This window comes from Xyrauchen texanus, chromosome 41 (assembly GCF_025860055.1).
Source record: "Xyrauchen texanus isolate HMW12.3.18 chromosome 41, RBS_HiC_50CHRs, whole genome shotgun sequence".
Lineage (NCBI taxonomy): Eukaryota > Metazoa > Chordata > Actinopteri > Cypriniformes > Catostomidae > Xyrauchen > Xyrauchen texanus.
Window position 1 is genome coordinate 11,629,385 of NC_068316.1, and position 23,947 is coordinate 11,653,331.

At 38.5% G+C, this 23,947-nt stretch overlaps 1 protein-coding gene across 1 annotated transcript; it reads left to right on the plus strand.

Annotated features, from left to right (window-relative positions):
* Positions 1–587: 587 nt before the first annotated feature.
* On the plus strand, positions 588–23,197 carry LOC127634338 (kelch-like protein 24). The gene is made up of 7 exons (XM_052113845.1): positions 588–747; positions 1,692–2,670; positions 6,359–6,543; positions 8,924–9,042; positions 14,140–14,328; positions 19,555–19,743; positions 20,411–23,197. The coding sequence occupies exons 2-7, from the start codon at positions 1,751–1,753 to the stop codon at positions 20,609–20,611; spliced, it is 1,803 nt and encodes a 600-aa protein (XP_051969805.1). The 5' UTR covers positions 588–747; positions 1,692–1,750; the 3' UTR covers positions 20,612–23,197.
* The last annotated feature ends 750 nt before the right edge of the window (positions 23,198–23,947 follow it).

The window sequence follows — 23,947 nt, forward strand, 5'->3', positions numbered from 1 at the left end:
AAAAAGGCTCATAAATTGTCTAAACCCTAGGGTTAGGTTTAGGGGGGTAAAGGTACCATTATCTTGGTATAAAAACCAATGCCTCACAAATATACCCTCAAAGGTCTCTCTCTCTCTCTCTCTCTCTCTCTCTCTCGCTCTGTTTGTGATTAAATTATAGAGACAATAACTTTGACAACCTACTGTCTCAGTAAGATCATATTTATTCAGATGACTTTTTACCAAAATGTTTTTCATCTAGTAAACACAGAGTAAAGTCATAACCTTAATAAAACCGTTTACACAAAACTGTAGCCTCAACATCAAGTTTAAGAACTTAAAAGAATCGCCAAAGAATTAGGCGACAGTTGAAACTCTTTTGTTGACTACTCGCAAGATCCACCTCCTCTCCACCCTTGTGACTGTTGAAACGTTTACAAACAATCTCTGGCCATGTGGAGTTCTGACAACACTGGTACTTGTAGTCTCCTACGCCTGTGCAGTCATTGAAAAAGGCTCCTCAAGAAATACAGTTCCCATAACTCCCTCATGATCAGCTGATTACCGCTCGTGTTTTTGGGATGTGATGATGGTAATAAAGCGTCCAGCAAACCGTTTTTCCAGCAGATCTTTTTTGGCTCTGTCCTTGAATAGAGATGACAGCCGAAGGGTAGACGTGGAGAGATTTCCTGGACTGACTCTCTTTTTATTTTCACGTTTTTCTTTCTCACGTGACTTCCACAACAAATTATTCGCTTTTATTAACAGGCAAGTTTATGCTGGATAAAATATGACAAAGTTTATTACGCGTTTACAATTTTTTATTCTATTCTTTTCTTGAATGTGTTGTATTTAAAAAAAATATATATATTTTTTTTTGTAATTTGTGCTCTTGCTGTCGAAATCTTATGCAAAAAGCTTTACATACAAACGTGTTGCATGTCGGAAAAAATAAGTCCCGGCAACCAATACTGAAACCTATGTTTATGCATTTTTGTGTAATAGTCTTCATATCCAGTTAGCTGTTTTCACGAAATGGCTTTAACATACTGCGACATGTAAAAACATGATACAGTTTTGTAACTTTAAGTTTACGTAATGGTATAAAAATGTATTTAAATAGTTATACATTTTATTATACTTAAATTATGCTGATTATGTTATGGATGCAAATTGTGTGATTTAGATCACTCAACATGTGGTGGCAGGTCATTTTCTGAAGTAGATTTTGTTGACGCTCCTAAAGTTCTTTGTTTTGATTCTCTTGCTGAATACGGAAATGACCGCAAGGGGGCAGCAGGGAAAACTAGCAGATTCATTCTAAAGGTGAACTCACCTGAATGAGTACAATATGAGACAAACAAAGGGTTGCCAGGTTTTTTGTGACAATGTCTACGTATAATAGTCAAGCTAAAATTGCAGTTCAAAATCATAAATGGTAGTTGTTCAAGTTGTTATGATTTGTTTTTGTACCCTCAACACAAACTAAATGTATAAATATCTAGGCATACACTTTGCAGTTCAAAAGTCTTATAAGTTTAATAATTAATGTTCCTGTGGGGATGTGTTAACTTCAGCCCAAAAGGCTTTGCATCTATGGTTGGCTTTGGTTGATGTTGTTGTTGTTGTTGTTGTAAGCATATATTTAGTTTAAACAGAATATTCTTATGTATAAATCTAGAACTAATTAATCTTTTTACTGTTTATTTCAGCAGAGGCATCGTTTCCTTCTATTTTCAACAGGGCCTTGGGCCTCTTTAGCTTGATCACAATGGTACTTATTCTGGGGAGAAGAATGAATCGGGAGGACTCTGGAGTCCGTGAGTCTCCAGCAGTCAAGCGAAAGGTTCTGGACATGGACAACAAGTCCCTCGGTAGTCATGATGTTTTTGATTTCTCCTCTGGCCCGTGCCACTCCGAGAGCATCCTGCAGATTTTTAATGAATTCCGTGACAGCCGTCTGTTCACCGACGTGGTGATCAGCGTAGAGGGCCGTGAATTTCCTTGTCACCGTGCCGTGTTGTCAGCTTGTAGCAGCTACTTCCGGGCCATGTTCTGCAATGACCACCGGGAGAGCCGTGAGATGCTTGTGGAGATCAACGGCATCCGTGCTGAAGCCATGGACAGCTTCCTGCAGTACGTCTACACTGGACGTGCCCGCATTACCACTGATAATGTGCAGTTCCTCTTTGAGACCTCCAGCCTCTTCCAGATTGGCACTTTAAGAGATGCCTGTGCTAAGTTCTTGGAGGACCAGCTTGATCCTTGCAACTGCCTTGGCATTCAGCGTTTCGCCGATTCGCACTCCCTCAAGCTGCTGGCCAGCCGCTGTCGTTCTTACGCACTACAGAGCTTCGCCGACGTGGCCCAACATGAGGAATTCTTGGACATGCATAAGGAGGAGTTGGAGGAGTACCTCAGCAGTGATGAGCTGGCCATTGGAAAGGAGGAGACTGTTTTTGAGGCAGTGATGCGTTGGGTGTACTATGATGTGGATCACCGCAAAATCGTGCTGAAGGACCTGCTCAACCATGTCCGCCTTCCCCTGCTGCATCCAAATTATTTTGTGCAGACAGTAGAGGGTGACCAGTTGATCCAAAATGCACCTGAGTGCTATCAGCTTCTGCACGAGGCTAGACGCTATCATGTGTTAGGCAATGAAATGATGTCACCCAGAACCCGTCCACGCAGGTATGAATGGGGTCTTCCAGTGCCTTGCCATTTCCTGTGCCTTGAAGGGCTTTTACAAACTTATGACCTAGTACACAAAAATGTACACTGATGCTATCACCTTTAGTCTTTGCATGTACTGAATATACTGCATGTACTGAATGTACTAATTGGTTTAAACTATAGGAAAATTGAGTTATGTGTTCACAGAGAAAAAGGGAGATGGTAGGAAAGAAATACATGGCATGCCAAGATTATTAATTGTCCTGCTCCTGCATGCCACCATCACCGAGCATATTTTCTAAGTTTGACTTCAAATAATTGGCAACGTCGCAGTAAACAAAGGCAAGCAAGAGCTAATTTTTTGTCATTAATAGTTGTATGGTTTAAGGCTTGTTCACACTGGCCCAACAAATGTGAACAAATCCTTGTTAGGATCCACGTGTTAACCCTGTTAGTGTTTGTTGGGTAGTGTGAAAATGATGTATTACAAATCCAAATGCCAACTTTAAAATGTTTGAATTTTAATGTTTGATGGGGCTGAATGTACCAGCCTTTAGTTAAAAAATCTTTATGAAAGAACCCAAACACTGCAGCAAGCTAGAAAGGCCACATTATAGATTCAGTCATTGAAAATGAAGGCATGATTCAACAAGTGAATGTCTGAAGTAACCTAACTTGAAGCCTTTTTTTGTATTTTATAGTTTTTGTCTTTTGAAGTTGATGTGCAGATGTGAAATAATCTAAGCCACGTCAGAAGTTCAGAGCAACAAATTGAGAAAAAGACAATCCCTTCAGGCTCTCTGTGTTAGAGCAGGCTTGCCTGTACACATTCTTCCTCCACAACCTATATAACGCATAAACACCTGATTTTCGAAACGTGTTCCTGTTGACCTTATCCTGCATGCCACGTGCTCTTTGTTTTTGTTATGTCTGGTGGAGTGAAGGGGTGAGAAGGAGGAGTTAAGATTACAGCTTGTGTTCTGCTCTGAACTGAATATATAGTGGCCTTGAAATTGCCTGAATATTATTCACTCAAAGAACTGCCAATTTTACAGGGCCAATTATTAACATCCTTATTATAGTCTATTTGAAGGCCAGTGTAGCTGCAGCCCCAGTCTCTCACAACCAGCTGAATGTTGACAAAAGCTCTGTAAATGTTTGCGCGCACGCACGCACGCATGCAAATGAAAAGGCGCTTTGTTTACATTCTCCAATGTACCATTGGCTGTGGTAGGTTTAAATCTAATGTTTTTAGATTGGTGTTGGTTTACAATTGACCAAAAGTTTCTCTTCCTCTTCAGAATTAATCAGAATCAGAATGAGCTTTATTGCCAAGTATGCTTACACATACAAGGTTTTTTCCTGCTGACAGAAGCTTCCAGTGCACAAATAATAGAGCAACAAGTCAGAGATAACAGAAATATTGCTTTTTAAAAAATCCAAAATAAAATATAAGTATATATAGAAATACACAATAAGAAAAAATAAAATATATATATATATATATATATATTACAAATCTGTAATATACAGTGCAAGGGAATGTAATGCAGAAGAGGTAGGATATGTTAAATAAATATAATTGACTAAGCTGTGTATTGCACAATGGGGCCGTTTTGACTGTTCATGAGATGGATAGCCTGAGGGAAGAAACCGTTCTGGTGTTCAGAGCTCTGTAGTGCTGGCCAGATAGCAATAAGTTCAAAAAGGTAGTGTGCAGTGTGAGTGGGGTCCAGAGTGATTTTTCCAGCTTTTTCCCTCATTCTGGAAGTGTACTGTTCTTGAAAGAAGGGCAGGGGCCAACCAATAATCTGCTCGCCAGTCCGAACTGTCCTTTTGTAGTCTTCTGATTTCATTGCTGAACCAAACCAGACAGTTTTGAAGTTTAGAGGACAGACTCAGTGACTGCTGAGTAGAACTGGATTAGCAGCGCCTGTGGCAGGTTGAACTTCCTCAACTTGCAAAGGAAGTACAACCTCTGCTGGGCCTTTTTCACAATGGAGTCAATGTGGGTCTCTCACTTCAGGTCCTGTGAGATGGATGTGCCCAGGTAACTGAATGACTCCACTGCTGGCACAGTGCTGTTTAGAATGGTGAACGGGGTCAGTCTTTGGGTGTTTCCACAATCATCTTCACAGAAGTGCATAATATGTGAGTGTTTGTGTGAAGTGAAGGTCAGAGCGGGTGTGGGGCATGAGACTGGGCTTTTCAAACCTACAGTAAAATGCATTCGGGTCATCACCTAGCTGTTGATTCCCTACAGTGTTTGGGGATGGTGTATTGTAGGCCTCTCCACACAGATGCAGGGTCATTAGAAAACATGTTTTTCAGCTAATCGGAGTAGCTTCTTTTAGCCACTATAATTTCCTTAGTCATTGTGTTTTTGGCCTGATTATACAAGGTTTTATACCCACTTCTTTAAACATCCTGTTTGGCATGACAAATGGTAGGATATAATCCTATAATATTCCTATAAATAATTGATATTTCTAATAATTATAGGATGGAGCCCAGCTGATCTCCCCTTATTATTTTCATGTGGGTGCAGTGCACTTAGACTTATTATATCAAACATTAAAGACTGATCTGTTGTTTTCATGCTAGCATGATTTAGCCTAGTGACTGGTTCTATCACACTCTCATTTCTTTCCCCCACAGAGAGGGTACTCAAAGTTCAACTCTAACTTTAGCATCTTCACTTGCACACTCTCTAACCCCCTGATCATTTAAACAGAGTGCCCAGTCTTCTAGAGAGATGATTTCAGGGAAAAAAGGGGAGTTATTTAGTTCCAAATGTATTTGCCTGGAGATTGGTTCTTTGCTCAGAGAATGCATGTTGTGCTCTGGTTAGTAGTTGACCGTGTTATTTAATGCTATTCTTAGAAGTTATTACATACTTGTCTCATTTCACTGTCATTGGAGAGAAAAATAAGAAGCCAAAAAGTACAATTAAATAAAACGTAAACAATGAACTGTTAATTAAAGGAGTGTTCCAGGCTTGGTACGAGTTAAACTTGATGGATGGGATTTGTAGAAAATTTTTGATTACCACAAAAAATTATCCTGACTAGTCCCTAAAGAAAAGAAAAAAGGAATAATGGTTACAGTGAGGTGCTTACAATGTAAATGAATGGGGCAGTCCATAAACATTTAAAATACACACCGTTTCAAAGTACAGTCAGAGGACGTAATCATTATACAGGTTAACATGATTAAAGTGTGATAAACTGGTGTTATGTTGACATGGCTTTTTTAGTTTTAATATCGGATATCTTTACACCGATAAGAGAGTAATTTTATCACACTAAAATCATGGTAACATGTCTTGTGGCTATACTTTTGAAACAATGTGTTATTGTTTATGAACTGGCCCCTTCACTTCCATTGTAAGTGCCTTAATGTAACCCTGATTTTTCTATTTTTTTTTTTTTTTTAAATCTTAAGACACAAATGCTGTCAATCGAACTTAACTTGTATTGAACCCGGAACATTTCCTGAAGCGAGGGACTTGGGAGTACTAGTAGTATGACATATTTCTTACTTGGCCTAATGGAAATTGTAGTCCCTTTGTACTGAATTCTATTCTTTCTATTACTTTGGCTACAATTATATTATTCTTATACATTTATAATTATTGTAGCCAACCTTATAAAAGATTGACATTTGTCCTTGTGTCCAAAATTGGTATCCTCTTGTGTCTCTGCAGGTCTACTGGATTCTCTGAGGTCATTGTGGTAGTTGGAGGGTGCGAGAGGATGGGGGGTTTCAACCTGCCATACACCGAATGCTATGATCCTGTTACCGGCGAATGGAAGTCCCTAGCCAAACTTCCAGAGTTCACGAAGTCGGAGTATGCAGTTTGTGCCCTCAGGAACGACATTCTGGTCTCAGGTAATAATGATAATAATTAAATGTTTATAGTAAATTTCAAGAAGTATAGCACACAGTGACATGTCATAATAAAAAGCACATACTCTATATAATAAGTAAATAAAACTAAGTCATAAATTCTATCCTCCAGATAATCTTTGATTTTGTATCAGCATTCCTACTCCATTAGTAATTTTAATTTGGGCCGTGGTGGAAGGACATGTTTAATGTGTGGATTACTCATTTTTAAATGAAAGATATATGATTTATAGATTTAGTACAAATGTATGAAATAAAAGGTTATTGTGTTTTTATTTGGAATATTTATGTCTGTCTATCCTGCTAGTTATTGCAGTTTAATTAATATGCCCTGCATCTGTTAATCATCTGTAGTCCATGTCATTAATTTCACTATAAATTATTGCATTTGACCCAGTTTAATGGTTACTTCTTGGGTGGTTTAATCTGCAGGGGTTTGTTAAACACAGCAGGGTGTCACGCATTATGGAGCTGCTCGCTTTGAACCATGAGCAGGTTCAGCAAAAAAATAAAGTGAGATGTGATTAAAAGAGACAGAGGATTCCAGCTATCAGAGAGAGAGGGAGAACAGGAGTGAGTGAGGGGGAGGGTATCCTGAGCGATCAGTTCACGTTCTGCATGTGCCAAGAGCTCACGTGTTTCCATGAGAACAAGGTCTTGCTAGTTAACACTTTGTTAGTGTGTGTGTGTGTGTGTGTGTGTGTGTGTGTGTGTGTGTGTGTGTGTGTGTGTGTGTGTGTGTGTGTGTGTGTGTGTGTGTGTGTGTGTGTGTGTGTGTGTGTGTGTGTGTGTGTGTGTGTGTGTGTGAGAAACTCAAGAATAAAGCTGGGTGTCACTGTACAAATTGTACAGTCCTTTTATTGCTTGTTAGATTGTATGGAATGAGATTTTGGGTGAACACTATGGACAGCCAAATCTTCAGAGCAAACAGGGTAATTTTAACAGTACAGAGTAACATTACTTTCTTGTTATGACTGTACAATAATATAGACAAGATAGTATTAACAAGTTTTTAACTTTAACGTTTTTTTCTTTTTACTCTCTTAATCAGCCATCAGCTCAAAATCATGGCGAAAACCTAGTACAGTATTCACTTGGCTTAAAGGAATATTCCAGGTTCAATATAAGTTAAGCTCAATTGATAGCATTTGTGGCATAATATTGACTACCACAAAAAATTATTTTGACTTTTTAAAATTTTGTCCCTCCTTATCTTAAAAAAGAAAATCTTGTTACATTGAGGCACAATGGACTTTTGGAAGTGAATGGGGGCCAATTTTTTTTTTTATGTTAAAATACAAACCGTTTCAAAAGTATAGCCACAAGACATAAACAATATGCATTTTAACATTATTTTAGTATGATGAAATGAGTAAAGTTTTCTGAGTAAAGATATAGCCAGTTTTACAACATTGTTTCCATGATGTTGAAATGTCAACAAACTAAAAATTACAATTTAAACTACAGCTCAAATTTACATGAATTCTTCTGTTAAAACTCATGTATGTGCTTTATAAAATGATAAGCTTCACATTTCTGCCTTTTTAAACCCCATTCACTTCCATTGCAAGAGCCTCTCTGCAAGCTCGATTTTTGACAAGTACATTTTTGTGGTAATCAACATTATGCCACAAATGCTGTCAAATCAGCTTTACTTGTATTGAAATGGCAGTGTTCCTTTTAAATAAGAGACTGAAACTAATAGGAAATTGGCAGCGTATTGAGGTGAGTTTCAGGTTTAGCAGCTTAGCGGAGTTCACCCTGTTCTTCTAGAAGCACCATCAGCACTGTAATAGTTTTGTAGAATAGCTAAGAAAAAATTCATAATCTAACAAACGCACTCAAAAAGATACAAACAGATGTACAGTATGATTTACGGTCATTCATAGCATTGCCTGATTCTTTTCATAATGAATAATCAAATATTTTTGGTTAACCTGGTGTCTGTAGGTATGTTGTCTTACTGAAATTGTCTCAGTTGGGAACATCTTGTCTCAGTTCTATGGCTTTATTATTTAACATAGTACACAGTATACAGTACTGCGAACACAGATTTTCTTGTTGGCAGATAGGATGTTCCAAGCTTGTTGGAGAATTCACCACAGTTCTTCAATCTACTTGGGCCGTCTCAATTGTTTCTGTCTCTTCATGTAATCCCAGACTGACTCAATGTTCAGTCGGGGCTTTGTGGGGGCCATACCATCTGTTGTCCCTGCTCTTTATTCTATTTGCAAAAGGAATATTTGGGAGTCTAACATTTTTTTATTTTCTTATTATCACACTAAAGCTGAAGATATAAATAGCCATCGTAAGACAATGGACATAAAAGACTGGTAGTGACCAACTGGTGGTGCAATTTCAGGGGGGAGAATAAACGGCAGAGATGTGTGGATGTACAACTCTCAACTCAACATCTGGATCAGGGTTGCCTCCTTGAACAAGGGCCGCTGGAGACACAAAATGGCCGTGTTGCTGGGAAAGGTGAGTCCAATCACATCAGCTTTCTCACACACCTCCAGGAATAGCCCATCTCTCATTTCCCTTTTCACACATGCAAAGATATCGGAGATTGTTGAGTTGCTCTATTATTAACCGCTAGAAGGTGTTCCGACTATGGGTTCAGTGGTGTGTTTTTTGACTGGGGTGGCCCATGTGAGTCACAGACTCATTTATGGGTGGCATGAAGCATAACTCAACATCATTACGGCATAACTGACATTATTATTAATAATAATAATAATAATAATAATAATAATAAGATGTGTACATTTTCAGGAATTTTTAAAAGTTGAATGTTACTTGGCTAAATAATTTATGAATTGCTATTAATACAGCAAAACACAGAAGACTCCAAATAGCTTTTTTTATTTTTAATAATTTTAAGTAGTGTCTCTTTAAACTGCATAAATGGTTTGGACACCGCTAATATGTACAAACTAAAAATGGTGCACACACTGTAGTTTTGTGGAGTTTTATGCTACCATGGCATTTTGTAATAGTATCAAGTACGCTATTGTTTATTTTTAGACCATAAAAAAGATATTAAATATATTTCTTAATCTTTTCATGGGCCAACACATAAAAAAATTTGCAATGTGCATTCAGTTTTGTGTAAGCTAGTCAATTTAGCCATATGTTGGGCTTCCAAATATAATTTTGTTTATTTAATAAATGATTTAAAAACAACTTAATTTGATATTAAAACTGTTTTACTGATTTCCAATTTTTATTTAGCATCTTTACATACTACGAATTAAGACCGAATGTATTATATGAAAGGAAATAAATATATGCTATATAATGACTCAAATGTCTGCCACTTTAAATGTTGTATTAACATTAACATTAACACATTAAGATAAAAATCCTTCCAAAGTTTACAAGGTTCATGGCATTGTATCTTTTAAAGATTTTTATAAACTTTGAGTGGGTGGTCATGAAATATCCTGAAAAAAAAAAACGATGTGAAAATGTAGTTATTAATAATTGCAAGAATAATAAAAATACCCCACAGCACATGCATCAAATTCTACAATATTTAGAGCAGGCAGGTAGTCAACGGGGCTCTAGAAGAATGGCAGAGCAAAGTGGGGGCACACAGTGTCATCAAAGGATGTGAAAAAAATTATAAATTTAGTGTTAAGAAACCAACCTCAGTCAAGTATGAGGGGCATCATGGTCATTTGATAATAGCAATAACAGAAAACATTTTTGTGTGTATTGTCTATTTGTATGGCTTTCGCCCTATGTGGAAAACAAATGTGTGGTTGATGGAATAGAAGCGATCAGGAAGAAAATCACTGCAGGCAGAGAGCGGGTAAACATGGAGTAAAAATCAGCAGGAAAGGTCGGTTGCGGGATTGAAACTGCATTGAAACCTTTGTTTATAGTGAAATAGTCCATCACCTGATATCCTTATGCCCTCTTCACTGGTGAACTTTAGTCGTGTCCGGTCTCGGACATCAGGTGACATGCTGCATGATCTACAGCGCACGCTCAAGCCGTATTTAATTTCAAATGACCGTACACCTTGTTACCCTGAGTCCACTCCGATAACTCTAATTTCCTGACACTGCTTTCCGCTTCGATTAAAAACAATAAGGTGTAGCAGCCAGATTGAATAAAATAACATTTTCTCTCTTTCACTGACGTTTGTGATTTGTCTTCCTTTTGTTCCTTTCACATATTCTCCACAGCACACCGTAAGAGCTAAAACAAGCAAATAAAATGGTATGGGTAATTGGAGGGAAATTTGATTTCAAATTTCCAGAGACAACACAAGTGGATATTTTACAACAAAATTACATATTTAACCTAACATCTAAACATAAACAATATAAAACTGAACATAAACCAAAGTAACTGACATAAAGTCAAAGATGTAAATATTGAATCTCAATAATATTTCACTTGATCGGGATGTTCTCTGCTATTCTGGATGGCAAGGCCAGTGACCGTAACATCGAGCTTATTTTGTAGTATTAAATGCATCTTTAAACCGATTTTATCAGGCTCCGAAAATTCTTCGAAAATTACGCAAAGAATGGCCTTCTCAGCTGCCATAGTTGCAACGCTTGCGTAACACAACATGGTGTTCAATGCACCACCATTTCTGTTTAAATAAACATTTTGCTATGTTTTGTCAGGGCTGAACATGCCTATGTTCTTTCGAGGGAACTTCAAAATAAAATCCCGATACGTGGTATAACTTAAAAAAAGAAAAGGGGGGGAATAATAAAAGTAAAACATAAAAATACATATCTTATGTCTTTTTAATGTTATTCTAATATAATCAACTAAAAAAACTAAGCTATAAATAACTGAGGGTTATTTATACAAGGTTCTACCTGGTTTTATTGAAGGCCCATCTCCGTCATGGAAAGTGATTAATCACAGTTTAGAATTTGGAGTGGCACCTGGGGTGGCCAATTAAGTACTAAGGGGAGTCAGGGCCACCCCGTGCCCCCCATCTGGACACGCCCCCGTATGGGATGCCCTGAAGTTATTGATGGGCTGTGCAATAGACCAAAGCTTATGAAAATCGATATGAAAATCGATATGAAAATGCATTATTGGTATAAATAATATGTTTGGCTAATTTGACAAGTAATGAGTTTTCTTCTTTCACTAAAATAAACATTCTGGGCCCAGATTCATGAAACATTCAATTAATCTTCAACTAATATTTTCTTATTTATAAGAATAGTTTGGATTCCTGAAAAGTCTTAAGGATGTTCTTATCTTTTTTTTCTCTTAAACCGTCAACGTTTACAGCTAGAAACCTTCTTATGAACTTCTAATCATTTATCCTAAGATTTTCTTAAGGGTAAGTGCTTGTATATCATTTCTCACTGGACATATGGGTTCCTCTATTGTTGAACCTGTGGTTTAGGGTTGTGTTTTATGGTTTACATACCTCTTCTGACCATGATGAATATTTATCACATGTATAAATGTGTGTTGGTGAGGTTTCTTTACACTTATTTAGCCTGTTATGATTCCACCCTTATAATTGATTGTCTGCTCTTCTGTTTCTCTTTTTATTGCTCAGTCATCCTCCCTGTTTCTGTTTTTTGTTCCTTTTTATATTCCATCATCAGTTCCTCTCACTTTTAAAGCTTGTTGTTCTTACTTTTCCTGCTTGTTCCTTGTTTTCCTCCTTCGTGTAGTGTCTAATACTGTCATCATTCTGGCCTCTCCCTTGGAGCTATTTTGTTTACGCTGCAGTTTTTAATAATCCATAACCAACGTCAAAATGATCAAACATATCAACAGTCCATATAATCAATAAAGGTCAGTGCCAAAGGCATCCATATACTTCAGTTTATATTTTATAATTCACATCAGGCCGGTTTCATCATTGCTTAAAGACCACAGTCAGATCCAGAGATCTGATTTACTTTGGCAGGGGTTTGAATCACTTGTTGCATCATTTAGGTACATTGTTCTGTCCTGTTGTGAAAGATCTGATGCATTTTGGAGCCAACAGAAATTATTTGTGCAATAATAAATTATAGTAACATGCACTTTAAGTTATATCCAGCAGTCTGCATAAACGCCTCTTTCTTTTCATTTGTATGATGCTTTTGTCTTGAGTGGCCAGATTTGTTTTCTCTCGGCATCCGGCCTCTTGGCGACATTATCTCTCCAACACTTTCTCAAGTCACATGAGAAATGAACAAATACTTTTAGACTCATAATGCATATTGTTCACCCCAGCAGATCACTTTGGTTTGTTTTTGAGCACTGATGTTTTTCTTTGCTCTAACCCTGGAGTCATGGGGTTTCTTTAACTGTGGTTGGATTTATTGGTTTGACAGATTCATGTCTTTGTGAACATGGGATCTTTTAAAATCTGATCTGAGCCACACTGAGACTGTTTTAGATGTATAGAATGTGTGTTTGTGATGAAGTGTTATCATTATAATTAAGATTTAATTGAGGAATAATGGCTTACATCCTCACACCCTGTCAGCAAATACATATTAACAAACACACTTATGTGCAAACTGAAAACAGGAAACGGAATTCAATTCCATTTGTGTATGATGATGTGTTTGATAGCAGTTCTGTTGATGAGGGAAATTTACCAAGAAACAAAATGCTGTCATTTATTTAGTCCCCTTCAGGTTGTTTTTAAACCATAATATTCTTTCCTCCTGTAGAGCACAAAAGGAGATGCAAAAACGATGGTGAACTATCCCTTCTGGAAATTCAGATAAGACAAATTTATAGAGTCTTATGATGTTATTTTTCCTCTTTTATAACATCCAAGTCTGAACAAAGAGCTCATCCGTCCACGTGCACTTGTGCTCCTGTGTAGTTGGCGTGTTCCCTCAAGTGTTCTATCGTGTTCATGCACAACTACTGGTCCGACCGGTTTTCGTGGTTGTTCTAATAGGGGAAACATGTTTACCTTCTACCTTTCAATAACATGGAGACTTGAGGCAGGAGAGGGTGGAGCCAGAATCTTGAGGGTTATTTTGTTCCATGTGCTACTTGAGGGAAATCAGGATGTAGAGATCAACAGAGAGAAAGGTCTCGAACTTTCCTGGAAGCTCTCAAAAACATAATTAAAACACTGGTATAAAGATAAGACTTTTGCGCAGTGTTTGCCAATACTAATGCAGTCGTTGCCCCAGGGATGTGTGTGGTGATGTCAATGTGTCAATCCCTTTGTCTCCACATCAATTTGAGAATATGCAATACAAAAGGGTAAAAGGTAGTTGTTGTTCAGTCAGATTGTTGTCTATTGTATCATTCACCCAGGACGTGTCATGTGTCTAATTTAAAAACTGTATAGTGCTGTGCAATACAGATGCATTGATATGTATTGTTTACAGGGCAGTTGCTTAAAGGGACAGTTTACCCAAAAATGAAAAATTCACCTCATGTTGTTTCAAACCTGTGTGTATTTGTATGTTTGGCAGAATTACAGCGTCAGTCACGATTCACTTTCATTGTAAGGAGAAAAGATGAAAAAACTAAAAAGTGATAGAGCCGAGGCTGTCATTCTGCCTAACACCACCGCCCTGATTGTTTATGCAAATGTCTTTTTGTCATTGTGTTTATATACAGGTGTATGCCGTTGGTGGATATGACGGTCAGTCACGACTCAGCAGCGTTGAATGCTATGACTCTTTCTCAAACCGCTGGACCGAGGTAGCTCCCATGAAGGAGGCTGTCAGCTCGCCTGCTGTCTCCAGCTGCGTCAACAAACTGTTTGTGATTGGAGGAGGACCGGACGACAACACATGCTCAGATAAGGTTTGTAGAAGAGTCTGACGCAGACAATTAAGGAGGAGGGCATCTTTGAAACAGGCCTATCAGTTATGCTTGTATGCCATTGTTTATTTACTGCATGTAATCATGCATTTATTTTTAGGTCACAGTGTTTGAGGGTGTGACATCATTATTTTCTAATGTAGTCCTTTTAAGTTTCCTCAGAACATTGCATTGGCCATAAACCCATTATAAAACTTTCTGCCCTACATAAAACATCCCAGATATAATTTTATTTCATAAATGGTCAATACTGGCTTTATTTGTATTTCTGTGCTGCTATCATGGTAAATAATTTTTCATCATGCCCTATTAGGGAGCTTTGAACAGTTTCCTAGTAATGCTCCAGCTTAATTACCATTACATCATTTAGAAACCACAAGAATACTATTTTTATTATTAATATTAAACTTGTATTTTACCAGGTTAGTCCTTTTGAGATTAGGGAGGCAATATGAAAAGGATACATTTGATTAATCATGCATTAAATCACCGACACAGGCCAAAATTTCTGACATTGGACTGTCACGAAACCCCCCCCAGTTCAGTCGTTCACACCTCCCAGATTGGAAAAAAGTGTCATGAAAGTGGTGTGAAAATATGTAAAACGGTGAGAGGGTAGTTGTCAAGTACAACAACTTGCTCACTCTCAACAGAGTGCCGGTAAATCCTATAGGCCTAAATCCCGGTAACTTTTGTTTGATTTTAAAGGAAACCAAAAAGAGTGTTGACATTACTTTGAGATTTCAGTTTTCATCATTGTCTTCTGTTTTGAACAAGCTGTGGTGTTATCCTCTCCATATTCCGATGTACAGAAAAGACAATGGAATGAGTGCATCTTTAAACAAACTTCATGTTTGTAATGCGAGTAGCAGTACTATGGCCAATATGCTCGAACCGGTCCGGTTATCAACTGCGGTCTATTCTGACAAAACTTTCCAATCTCACCACCATTTTTAGTGTAAAAGTCCGCTCTCATATCTCTGCCATATGGGTCTTGTCCACATGTGATTTTGAATTCTTCGCCATATTGCGAGCTAATGCATGAGGTAGCCCAGTGATTGGATGGAAGTGCTCCGTCTCATGAATAATGTGGAGAAATGCTTAGAATCATATGGCGTATAGTCCATTACCAACCACAACTCTTGAGTTTATGTTTGTACCTCTTGATGTTTCTTCAAGTTTCGTTTTTTTAAACTGGAAGAAAGAAATTGCTAAAAACAAAATGAAAAAAAATGAATAATAATTTGATCCTTATCAATAAACGGAAGGAGTGTATTGTTTTCTGTCCAGGGAGCATTTTGACATGTCAATATAGGACACCGTGCCTTCAATATGAAACCTAGTCTTATAGAATGAATTTTACTAGAACAACATTTTGGAAAACTACATTTTTACATGCGTTTTCTACATTTTGATGCAGTTTCCTGTTGAAATTAACACTTGAGGCGCTACAATAACTGCTTTTTATTCACGTTCAAACAAATAAAAAGTACTATTGCTGTATATGACTCTATAAACACTTATTTTTCGCTCTGTTAATCACACCCTGCTATAGTACATGTTAAAACGCATTTACTCTTAACACATAATTTAAAAAATAACATATTTTAATGCTTGTATTACAGACTCATTTACACACTTGTTCCAGTGTAATTACATTCCGTGGTAGATAAAAGTTTGGACATTGGACCCTGAGATCGAGCCTCGAGCCCAGCCAAGGCACTCTGAGTGAAAGTGACATGAAATTATGTGGTTGCTTCAGTAAATGTGCTTTTGAATTAATGTTGCATTTATATAGCACTTTTCTGATACTACACTCAAAGCGCTTTACACAGTGAACAGGGGACTCCCCTTAACCACTACCAGTGTGCAGCATCCACCTGGTGACCGCAGTCAGTGCACCATTACACTCATCACACACCAGCTGGTGGTGGAGAGGAGAGAGTGGACTGATACAGCCAATTAATGGATGGGGATTATTAGGCGGCCATGATGGATAAGGGCCTGTGGGAGGGGAATTTGCCCAGGACACCGGGGTTAAACCCCTACTGTTTTAAGAGAAGTGCCCTGGGATTTTTAATGACCACAGAGAGTCAGGACTTCGGTTTAACATCTCATTCGAAAGATGGTGCCTTTTTACAGTATTGTGTTCCCATCACTATATTAGGGTGTTGGGACCCACACAGACCACAGGGACTAACGCCTCTTCCAGCAGCAACCTTTGTTTTCCCGGAAGGTCTCTCATTCAGGTACAGATCTGGCTCAAAACTGCTAAGTTTCATTGGGTAACCAATCTAGAGCTACAGGGTGATATGGCTGCTGGATGTCAAATTCATGTTGAATTTGCTTTTAAAACTACCGGTTAGATGTAAGTGTATGTTTAGGGTAAGGACTTCTGTTTTGTTCACCTCTCATTTATCTTTAAGGATGCTATTGGTTAGGTAAAATGTTTAGGTTAGAGAGGTGTTTTTTAGTCATTGGAAAATACATTTTATATCCACCTTAACCTAGTCTGATTACGTAATCATTTTACTTGTTTTTTGTGCCCCCTGCTGGACATTTCACTGGAAACGGCAGCCAAACATATAATGAAGCACGCCATTTTGTTTTTTCAAAAATGTCGCCATTTTCACGTAAATTTCATCAGATTAGTCTTACAATGTAGGCCTTTTCGCTTTTCTCTAAAATATGGGACAATACTCAACCTGTATGGTTGGTCTTTATGTCGACCAGGGCAATTAAACCCTAATATGAAAGTGAATGGTGAAGGAGGCTATCAGTTCTTAACATTTGCCTAAAAAAATTTTGTTCCACCGAGGACAGAAAGTCCTAAGGATTTGGAACAACATAAGTAAACGATGACATCATTTTCACTTTTGGGTGAACTATTACTTTAGCATACATTATAAGAAATATGAAAAGCAAAGCAATTAACAATGCAGTTAGAATTATTATGGTAACTAGTACAGCAGCTTTTGTGTATCCAAAATTGCATCAATTGCTTCTTTGTAGACCCAGAGCAACTTCAGATTACGCCAGCTGTTAGATTCTCCCCATAGTTTCGTGATGGCAGCTTGTTTACACTTATACTGTGGTAAGAGAGTTTTCCCTTTGTGTCATGGTCTGACTTTGCCAAGCAGAACAATAGACAGAAGACCCATTGAATGCATTGACCACTGCCCCCTACTGGAGATCTACTGTTATGACCATCTGACCTGGATCTGTCAAGCCTGCTCTGATACATTCTCCAGGTGTCTCTTTGGAAGAAACACTAAGCCGCAGCTATTTATATTGATTATCATGTATTTTACGGAGATACAGTCTTTAGTCTGGGTCACATGCTTTTCCCCTCAGTTCTGAAATATCTCCTGCTATTCTCCAACTTTTTCCAGCAAAATAGCCAAAAAACATAAAGATAAATCTTCAAAACCATGATTTCATTGAGAAATGACTCTAAAATGAGGATTTTGCTGGTTTATTCATTTTTAATGGTTAGGGCATTGGAAAGTCCTGAGGGGATTTCTGCTCTGGAAGTCACTGGAGCATTTCCTGTCTCCTTATAAGGAAGGTCTGATGTTAATTATGCCGCCCCTTTCAACCCTGATTGGTTAAATCATAAAACGGGGTTTGGTGTGTGTAACTTGACTTTGACTGTTGTTGCAGTCACATTTCCATTCTAGTCTTCCAGGGCAGTTGTGCCTGGATTATTCGCTTACACAAGTGACTGCTATTTCCAAAATGTGTAGAGCACCTAAAATGCCATCCCCTTCCCTATCACATACTGCACAATAGAGAGAGAGGGACATGAAAATACAAACATGCTTTTCTCAGGAGACATGTCTGTGTGTGATAGTATCATTTTTTAGCAAGACACTTTATTGCTGATTGCGGTTTTTGTGAGTTCATATCCCCTCGGATTGATTTATGTCTGCGGCTCCTGGAACTTGGATAAGAAGAATGCCAGAATATTTTTCAGCTTAGATTTGTTTTGTTGCCTGAAGGGTTTAACCCAGACAGTCTAATTTAACCAGTTGTTTTTACTGGTCTTTAATTGTTAGGTTAAAGGGATAGTTAACCCCAGAATTAAATGTAATTTCCAAGGGAAATGAGGTGAGAACTGGCTTGAAGGTGTAACTCCTAATTTAATAGTGAATTTAAAGTAAAAGCCAAATAACAAGCAAACGTGCAGGACAACTGTCTGTAGCTCCCTCTCGAACTGCCATCTCCGGTCGCCTTTATCCCTTGCTCGCCTCATCAGGCTGATTGCGGTCCAGGCGTGCGACATGACATGCATCATACAGGGGGTGGGCGTGCCTTGCCCTGATCCCTGCCGCCTTCGACCTGGGAGGAGTCAGGGAAGAAGAAGAAAAAAAACGGCGAGGGGAAAGGGAGAGTAGACCGGGAAAAAGAAACTCCCAAACCGGCTCTCTGATGCGCCGTCGCGTGGTCCTCGATCAATCTTCCACCCTCTCAGGCGGAAGACAGCCGCTCCTTCCTGGGTTGACCAGAGTCAAACCTCGAACCCCCAGTGGACGAAGCCCCTCTGCGTTTCTCGCGGCCCGTGGGGGCACTCCTCCGCCCGCCCCTGGCAGCAGTCCTACCGCTCCAGGTGGTCGGGGAGTTGATTCCCTCCTCCCCTCGTGGACCGCGGTCTTCCCTCGAACCCTCTGAATTTCTGGCGGCCAGCAGGGCACTCCTTTGCCCCGGCAGCGGCTCCATCGCTCTAGGCAATCGGGGAGTCCAGTCCCACATCTTGGACGCTGGCCATTCCACGCGTCGGGGCAGTTGGGCTACTCTGTCAACGACTCTACGACGGGCATCCCTCCTCCCTCCCGAGATTCGACACCAATGTAAATAGGGTTAAAAAGGAGAGGAGGTGGCAAGAACTGGTGGTTGAAGGTGTAACTCATAAGTTAATAGTGAATTTAAAGAAGAAAATAAATGACAAACAAACATGCAGGACAGCGGTCTGTAGCACCCTCTCACTCTCGAACTGCCATCTCCAGTCGCCTTTATCCCTCGCTCCCCTCATCAGGCTGATTTGGGGTCCGGGCGTGCATCATTCCGGCCCGGCCCCGACCTCCTTAGCGCTACACCATGTTGTTCAAAACCAATATTAATTAATTTTTTTTAAATATCTTTATGTAATGTCCAATAACATCTCTGTAGTATTTTTTTTTTTTTTTACATGTCACTGTTTTCCTCCAGGTCCAATGCTATGACCCTGAGTCTGACACCTGGTTGCTAAGAGCAAACATCCCCATTGCTAAGCGATGCATCACAGCCGTATCACTGAACAACCTCATCTATGTTTCTGGAGGCCTGACCAAGTCCATCTACTGCTATGACCCAGTTGAAGATTACTGGATGCATGTTGTGCACACATTCAGCAAACAGGTAACAGGTGTTATGAAGTTGTGTTTTTTAAATACTCTGTAGGTTCTTAGAACTGAACCAACCAATCAGTTCTAAGATGAATCGCAACTTTCCAACATTTGATTAGAAGCAAAAGCTTATTTAGGTGGAAGGTACAAGGCAATGTACATAAGGTTTTTTTTATGAGGGAATGAACTGCTATCCCATCTAGCATTGCGTATTAAATTGCCTTTATAAAATACCATATATTTTGAAATTTATTGTAAAATATTCATATATACATATTATTTAAAAGACTGACTTCATATTAGATCATTTGCAGTGCTTTATGAGAGTGGCTGCCACCATTTGGCGTGATTTCCATTTTAATATCGACCTGCTCTGATTGGTGGGTCTCACTTAAGGATTGTGGGTAGGGTAGTACTTCATAGGGGATTCAGCAATCAAACATTATTTTTTTTTATATTTAAGTTAGGCACATTGAATTATGGCTTCTGCAGAAGCATATCAAATTTTTTTAGCAACCTTGAAGCTCACTGTAGGTCAGTCTTCAAATGTTTATACGTTTCTCTGTGAGAATTGTTTTTACTACCGAAACCCTATTTTTGCACACTTTTTGAAAAAATTTATAAAATAAACCTGAACGTGTCTATACTTTAAGACTCGTGTTCTTACTCTTGTTTCCCAGGAAAGCTGTGGTATGTCGGTATGTAATGGTAAAATCTATGTCCTGGGAGGCCGTGGTGAAACTGGAGAGGCATCAGACACGATCCTGTGCTATGACCCGGCCACTGGCATCATAACGGGAGTGGCCTCCATGCCTCGCCCCATTTCCTACCACGGTTGCGTCACCATCCACCGCTACAATGAGAAGTTCTTTCATTCATGACACTACAAAACAAACACACACTGGGAAATTGATAAACTGAGCCTTATTATAGATCAGATTACAATATGATAGCCATGTTAGTACCAGTGTGTCACAGCCCCTCTCAGTTCACAAGGCTTGAGTTAGTGGAGACCAGTCAATTACACCCAGTACAACGCAAAGTCTTATTTCAGTGTATAGTATAAAAATGAATGCATTGCTATTAAAGACACACCAGATCATTTGATGGAAAGGTGCCGTATGTAATTTTTGTCCCACTAGTTTGACCAAATGGAATTGCAAACATGTCTGTTTTTAAAAAGGTTTCCCAAACCCTCCTCCCATCTAACAAACACATAGTCCTGCCCCAAACTAATGCCATTGGTTGAGCCAGTGTCTCTGTGCCGGACTAGTCAAGATGCTCAAATAAACGGAGCAATGTTTTGAAAGTGCCACATAGACAATGTTTACAAAGGGCTTACTTACAGCTGTCTCTGCATATTAAACTGAGATTATAAAGTATTTAAATAACAAAATAATTACACCCTTCAACTTTTTAACTATTTTACATTCTTCCACAATGATGTTCAAATATAAAGGATCGGTTTGACAGTATCACACAGATAATGTACAGATTTGCATACTTTCAAATCCTTTACCCAAATACTCCCCCAAGTTGATTGATAACTGGTTGGCTGACATCCTTGGAGGGCACATTACAGTTTTTCTTCTTGTCATCTGGGTCACCCCTCCTCCCCTTTATCCATGGGGTCATTTAAAAACCAATTTATTTTTTTTTACTACATTTATTGTATTTTATTGACTGTATATGGTATCAGTTGTTGTTTTTTTTGAGTGGGTGAATGGTGTGATTGGTTGGGCGAGTGTTTTATTGCAATGGACTCTATATAATGGTATATAAATGTGTGTGAGGGTGTGTGCGCGCAAGAGGATGATGGTGAAATGCAAAACACGGTGGAACCGCTTTATGTTCTCATGCGTTATGGTGTGTTGTCCAATAGGTATATGGTAAACAAAAGACCTTCAGGCACCAGAAAGTATGTCTAATCTATAGTGTTTAATATAATGTTGCTTTACATACAGTATGCATGTTTGTATTCAGTTGATATTTCATAGTATTCATTGTGGCTGTTATGACACTTACCAAAACAAATGCCTCTTTATGAACACTTATGTGTCTGATAAAATAGTTTTATTAATAGTAATTGCATCCATATGGAATGTGAGCAGGCAATTGGACTCTAATTATATCCTAGTTAGTATATGGTTATGATCTGTGTGCCACAAGACTGTCGAGACTTCTCACATTGCATGTGAAAAACATGCCTTCTCGCATATGGTGCAGGTCGTAGAGGAAGTGATATCAGGACACTGTTTATAAGTGAATCATTTATGTGCTTTGACTTTAAGTTATTTATTCTTGGTAGCAGTCTGAAAGCCCCAACCAGGCACTTAAGTCTTTCTTTAATATTTCTCCGTAACCCTAATGTAAATATGAGTTTGATCCCTCTTCGGGTTTACTGTATCAGTAAGTGTTTGCAAGGGTCATTTCACAAAACTCATCCGTTTTTCTTTTAACGGTAATCTCTGCTCAGATCCTCAGTGTTTGTGTGCACAGAACAGTGCAGAGAAAATGACTTGGCTGCAAAAGATTGTGTGTGTGTGTGTGTGTGTGTGTGTGTGTGTGTGTGTGTGTGTGTGTGTGTGTGTGTGTGTGTGTGTGTGTGTGTGTGTGTGTGTGTGTGTGTGTGTGTGTGTGTGTGTGTGTGTGTGTGTGTGTGTGTGTGTGTGTGTGTGTGTGTGTGTGTGTGTGTCATGTATGACTGGGATTCTGAGACCAGTGACGTTAGATTTGTTGCCTGCTTTTAGTTAGCAGGATTTATTTTAGCTTGTTAGCTGCAAGACCACAAGACGTATACATTGTTTGAGATAATCTGGGAATTCACTACACACACAAAAACTGCAACAAAACATGGCCTTTTATTCTTTTACCTTTTTATAGTCAGAATTAGCTTTTTTTTTTATGTTTAGTTTGTCTTCTAAATAAATGTATGGCGTTGTGGGTGAGTTTTTAAGCATCTTTTGTTTGAGTGTGACTCTTTCTGATAAGAATTCTTGTTTAAGTTTTTTTTCTGAGAATTTTCAGTGGTAAAAGCCATAGTCTTTTTTTTTTTTTAAACCGTTCTTCTACACTTTAGGGTATTTAGCTAACTGTAAAATGTAAACTGCCAAAGAAACATTTGAAATTGTATATGTTATTGTGAGAATGTGCCTTTAGCACTGATTACAGATTACAGTTAATTTGGCAGAGGAAAGTGCTAAATTAAGACAATATTACTCAAGTGCATTAAAAGAGAATAGGCCTACCGTTTAGTGCCTTGTGGCAGAATAATAGACTCTTGACAACTAGCCAAAGATGATTGAATGGTTCTGTCTGATCATTTATGCGCAATATTGTAAGAGATGTGTCATATGTGTAAAACTGTCCCTTAAAATCTCTTGCTGTTTTAAGTTCTGGAAATGTACAAGAGCTTAATATGGTGTATATGCATAAATTTTCTTCAATAAAGCAGTTTTTAGTATGAATTTGTAATCCAATGTTATGTATTTGTTTCACTTCTAAACCGCTTCAACTCTTTGGACCCACCTGGCAGCTCCAGAAATTTTACGCCTAATACGTGAAAGCCCTGGATACTAGAGGTCTGTACTAGATGCCTTAAAATGAAACCTGAGACCATGTGGCTCAACCCTACCTGGCCTGAACAATACCGTCAGATTATAAACCCAAACCCGACCCGAAATCGCTCACTATCTTTTATAATTTAATCCCCTAGCAAGTACTGTTGCAATAGGCTATATTTTATGTAAGCATTACAGGCAACATTCTTTACAGTATTGAAACAATAAACATACAGTTTTAACAAAGCATGGCAGCCCCTCCGTACACTAGAGGCCCGGGGAGCCCTGTTGGGGTCTGGTTGCAGATCTCTACTGGATACATAAGTCAGGCATAGAGTCATCTTAGAATCTGAACATTTCATAGAACACAATTACTTCTACATTTGTTACATAAAATTAAGAAATAAGGTCTGAAATAATCCACATCGCAAATAAGCGCCACCTAGAGGTAATATGGTAGAAATATTAATCTGAATATAAAAGTCTTTCACATAGCACTTAAATAGACAAGTTATATATCAAATGAAAGCTCTCAGTCTCTGGACTGTGACTGTACTATTTAATTTGTTGCATTAATACCAGAGTTCAAAGGATTTTCAAAAGAATCACAAAGTGAAATATATGACAAATCCAATGTTATCACTTAGATGGGGGCAG

Coding starts and splice junctions, on each gene's coding strand:
- LOC127634338 (XM_052113845.1), top strand. CDS start 1,751: ATGGTACTTATTCTGGGGAGAAGAATGAATCGGGAGGACTCTGGAGTC. Junction 9,043..14,139: donor TGGCCGTGTTGCTGGGAAAG/GTGAGTCCAATC, acceptor GTTTATATACAG/GTGTATGCCGTTGGTGGATA. Junction 19,744..20,410: donor TGCACACATTCAGCAAACAG/GTAACAGGTGTT, acceptor CTTGTTTCCCAG/GAAAGCTGTGGTATGTCGGT.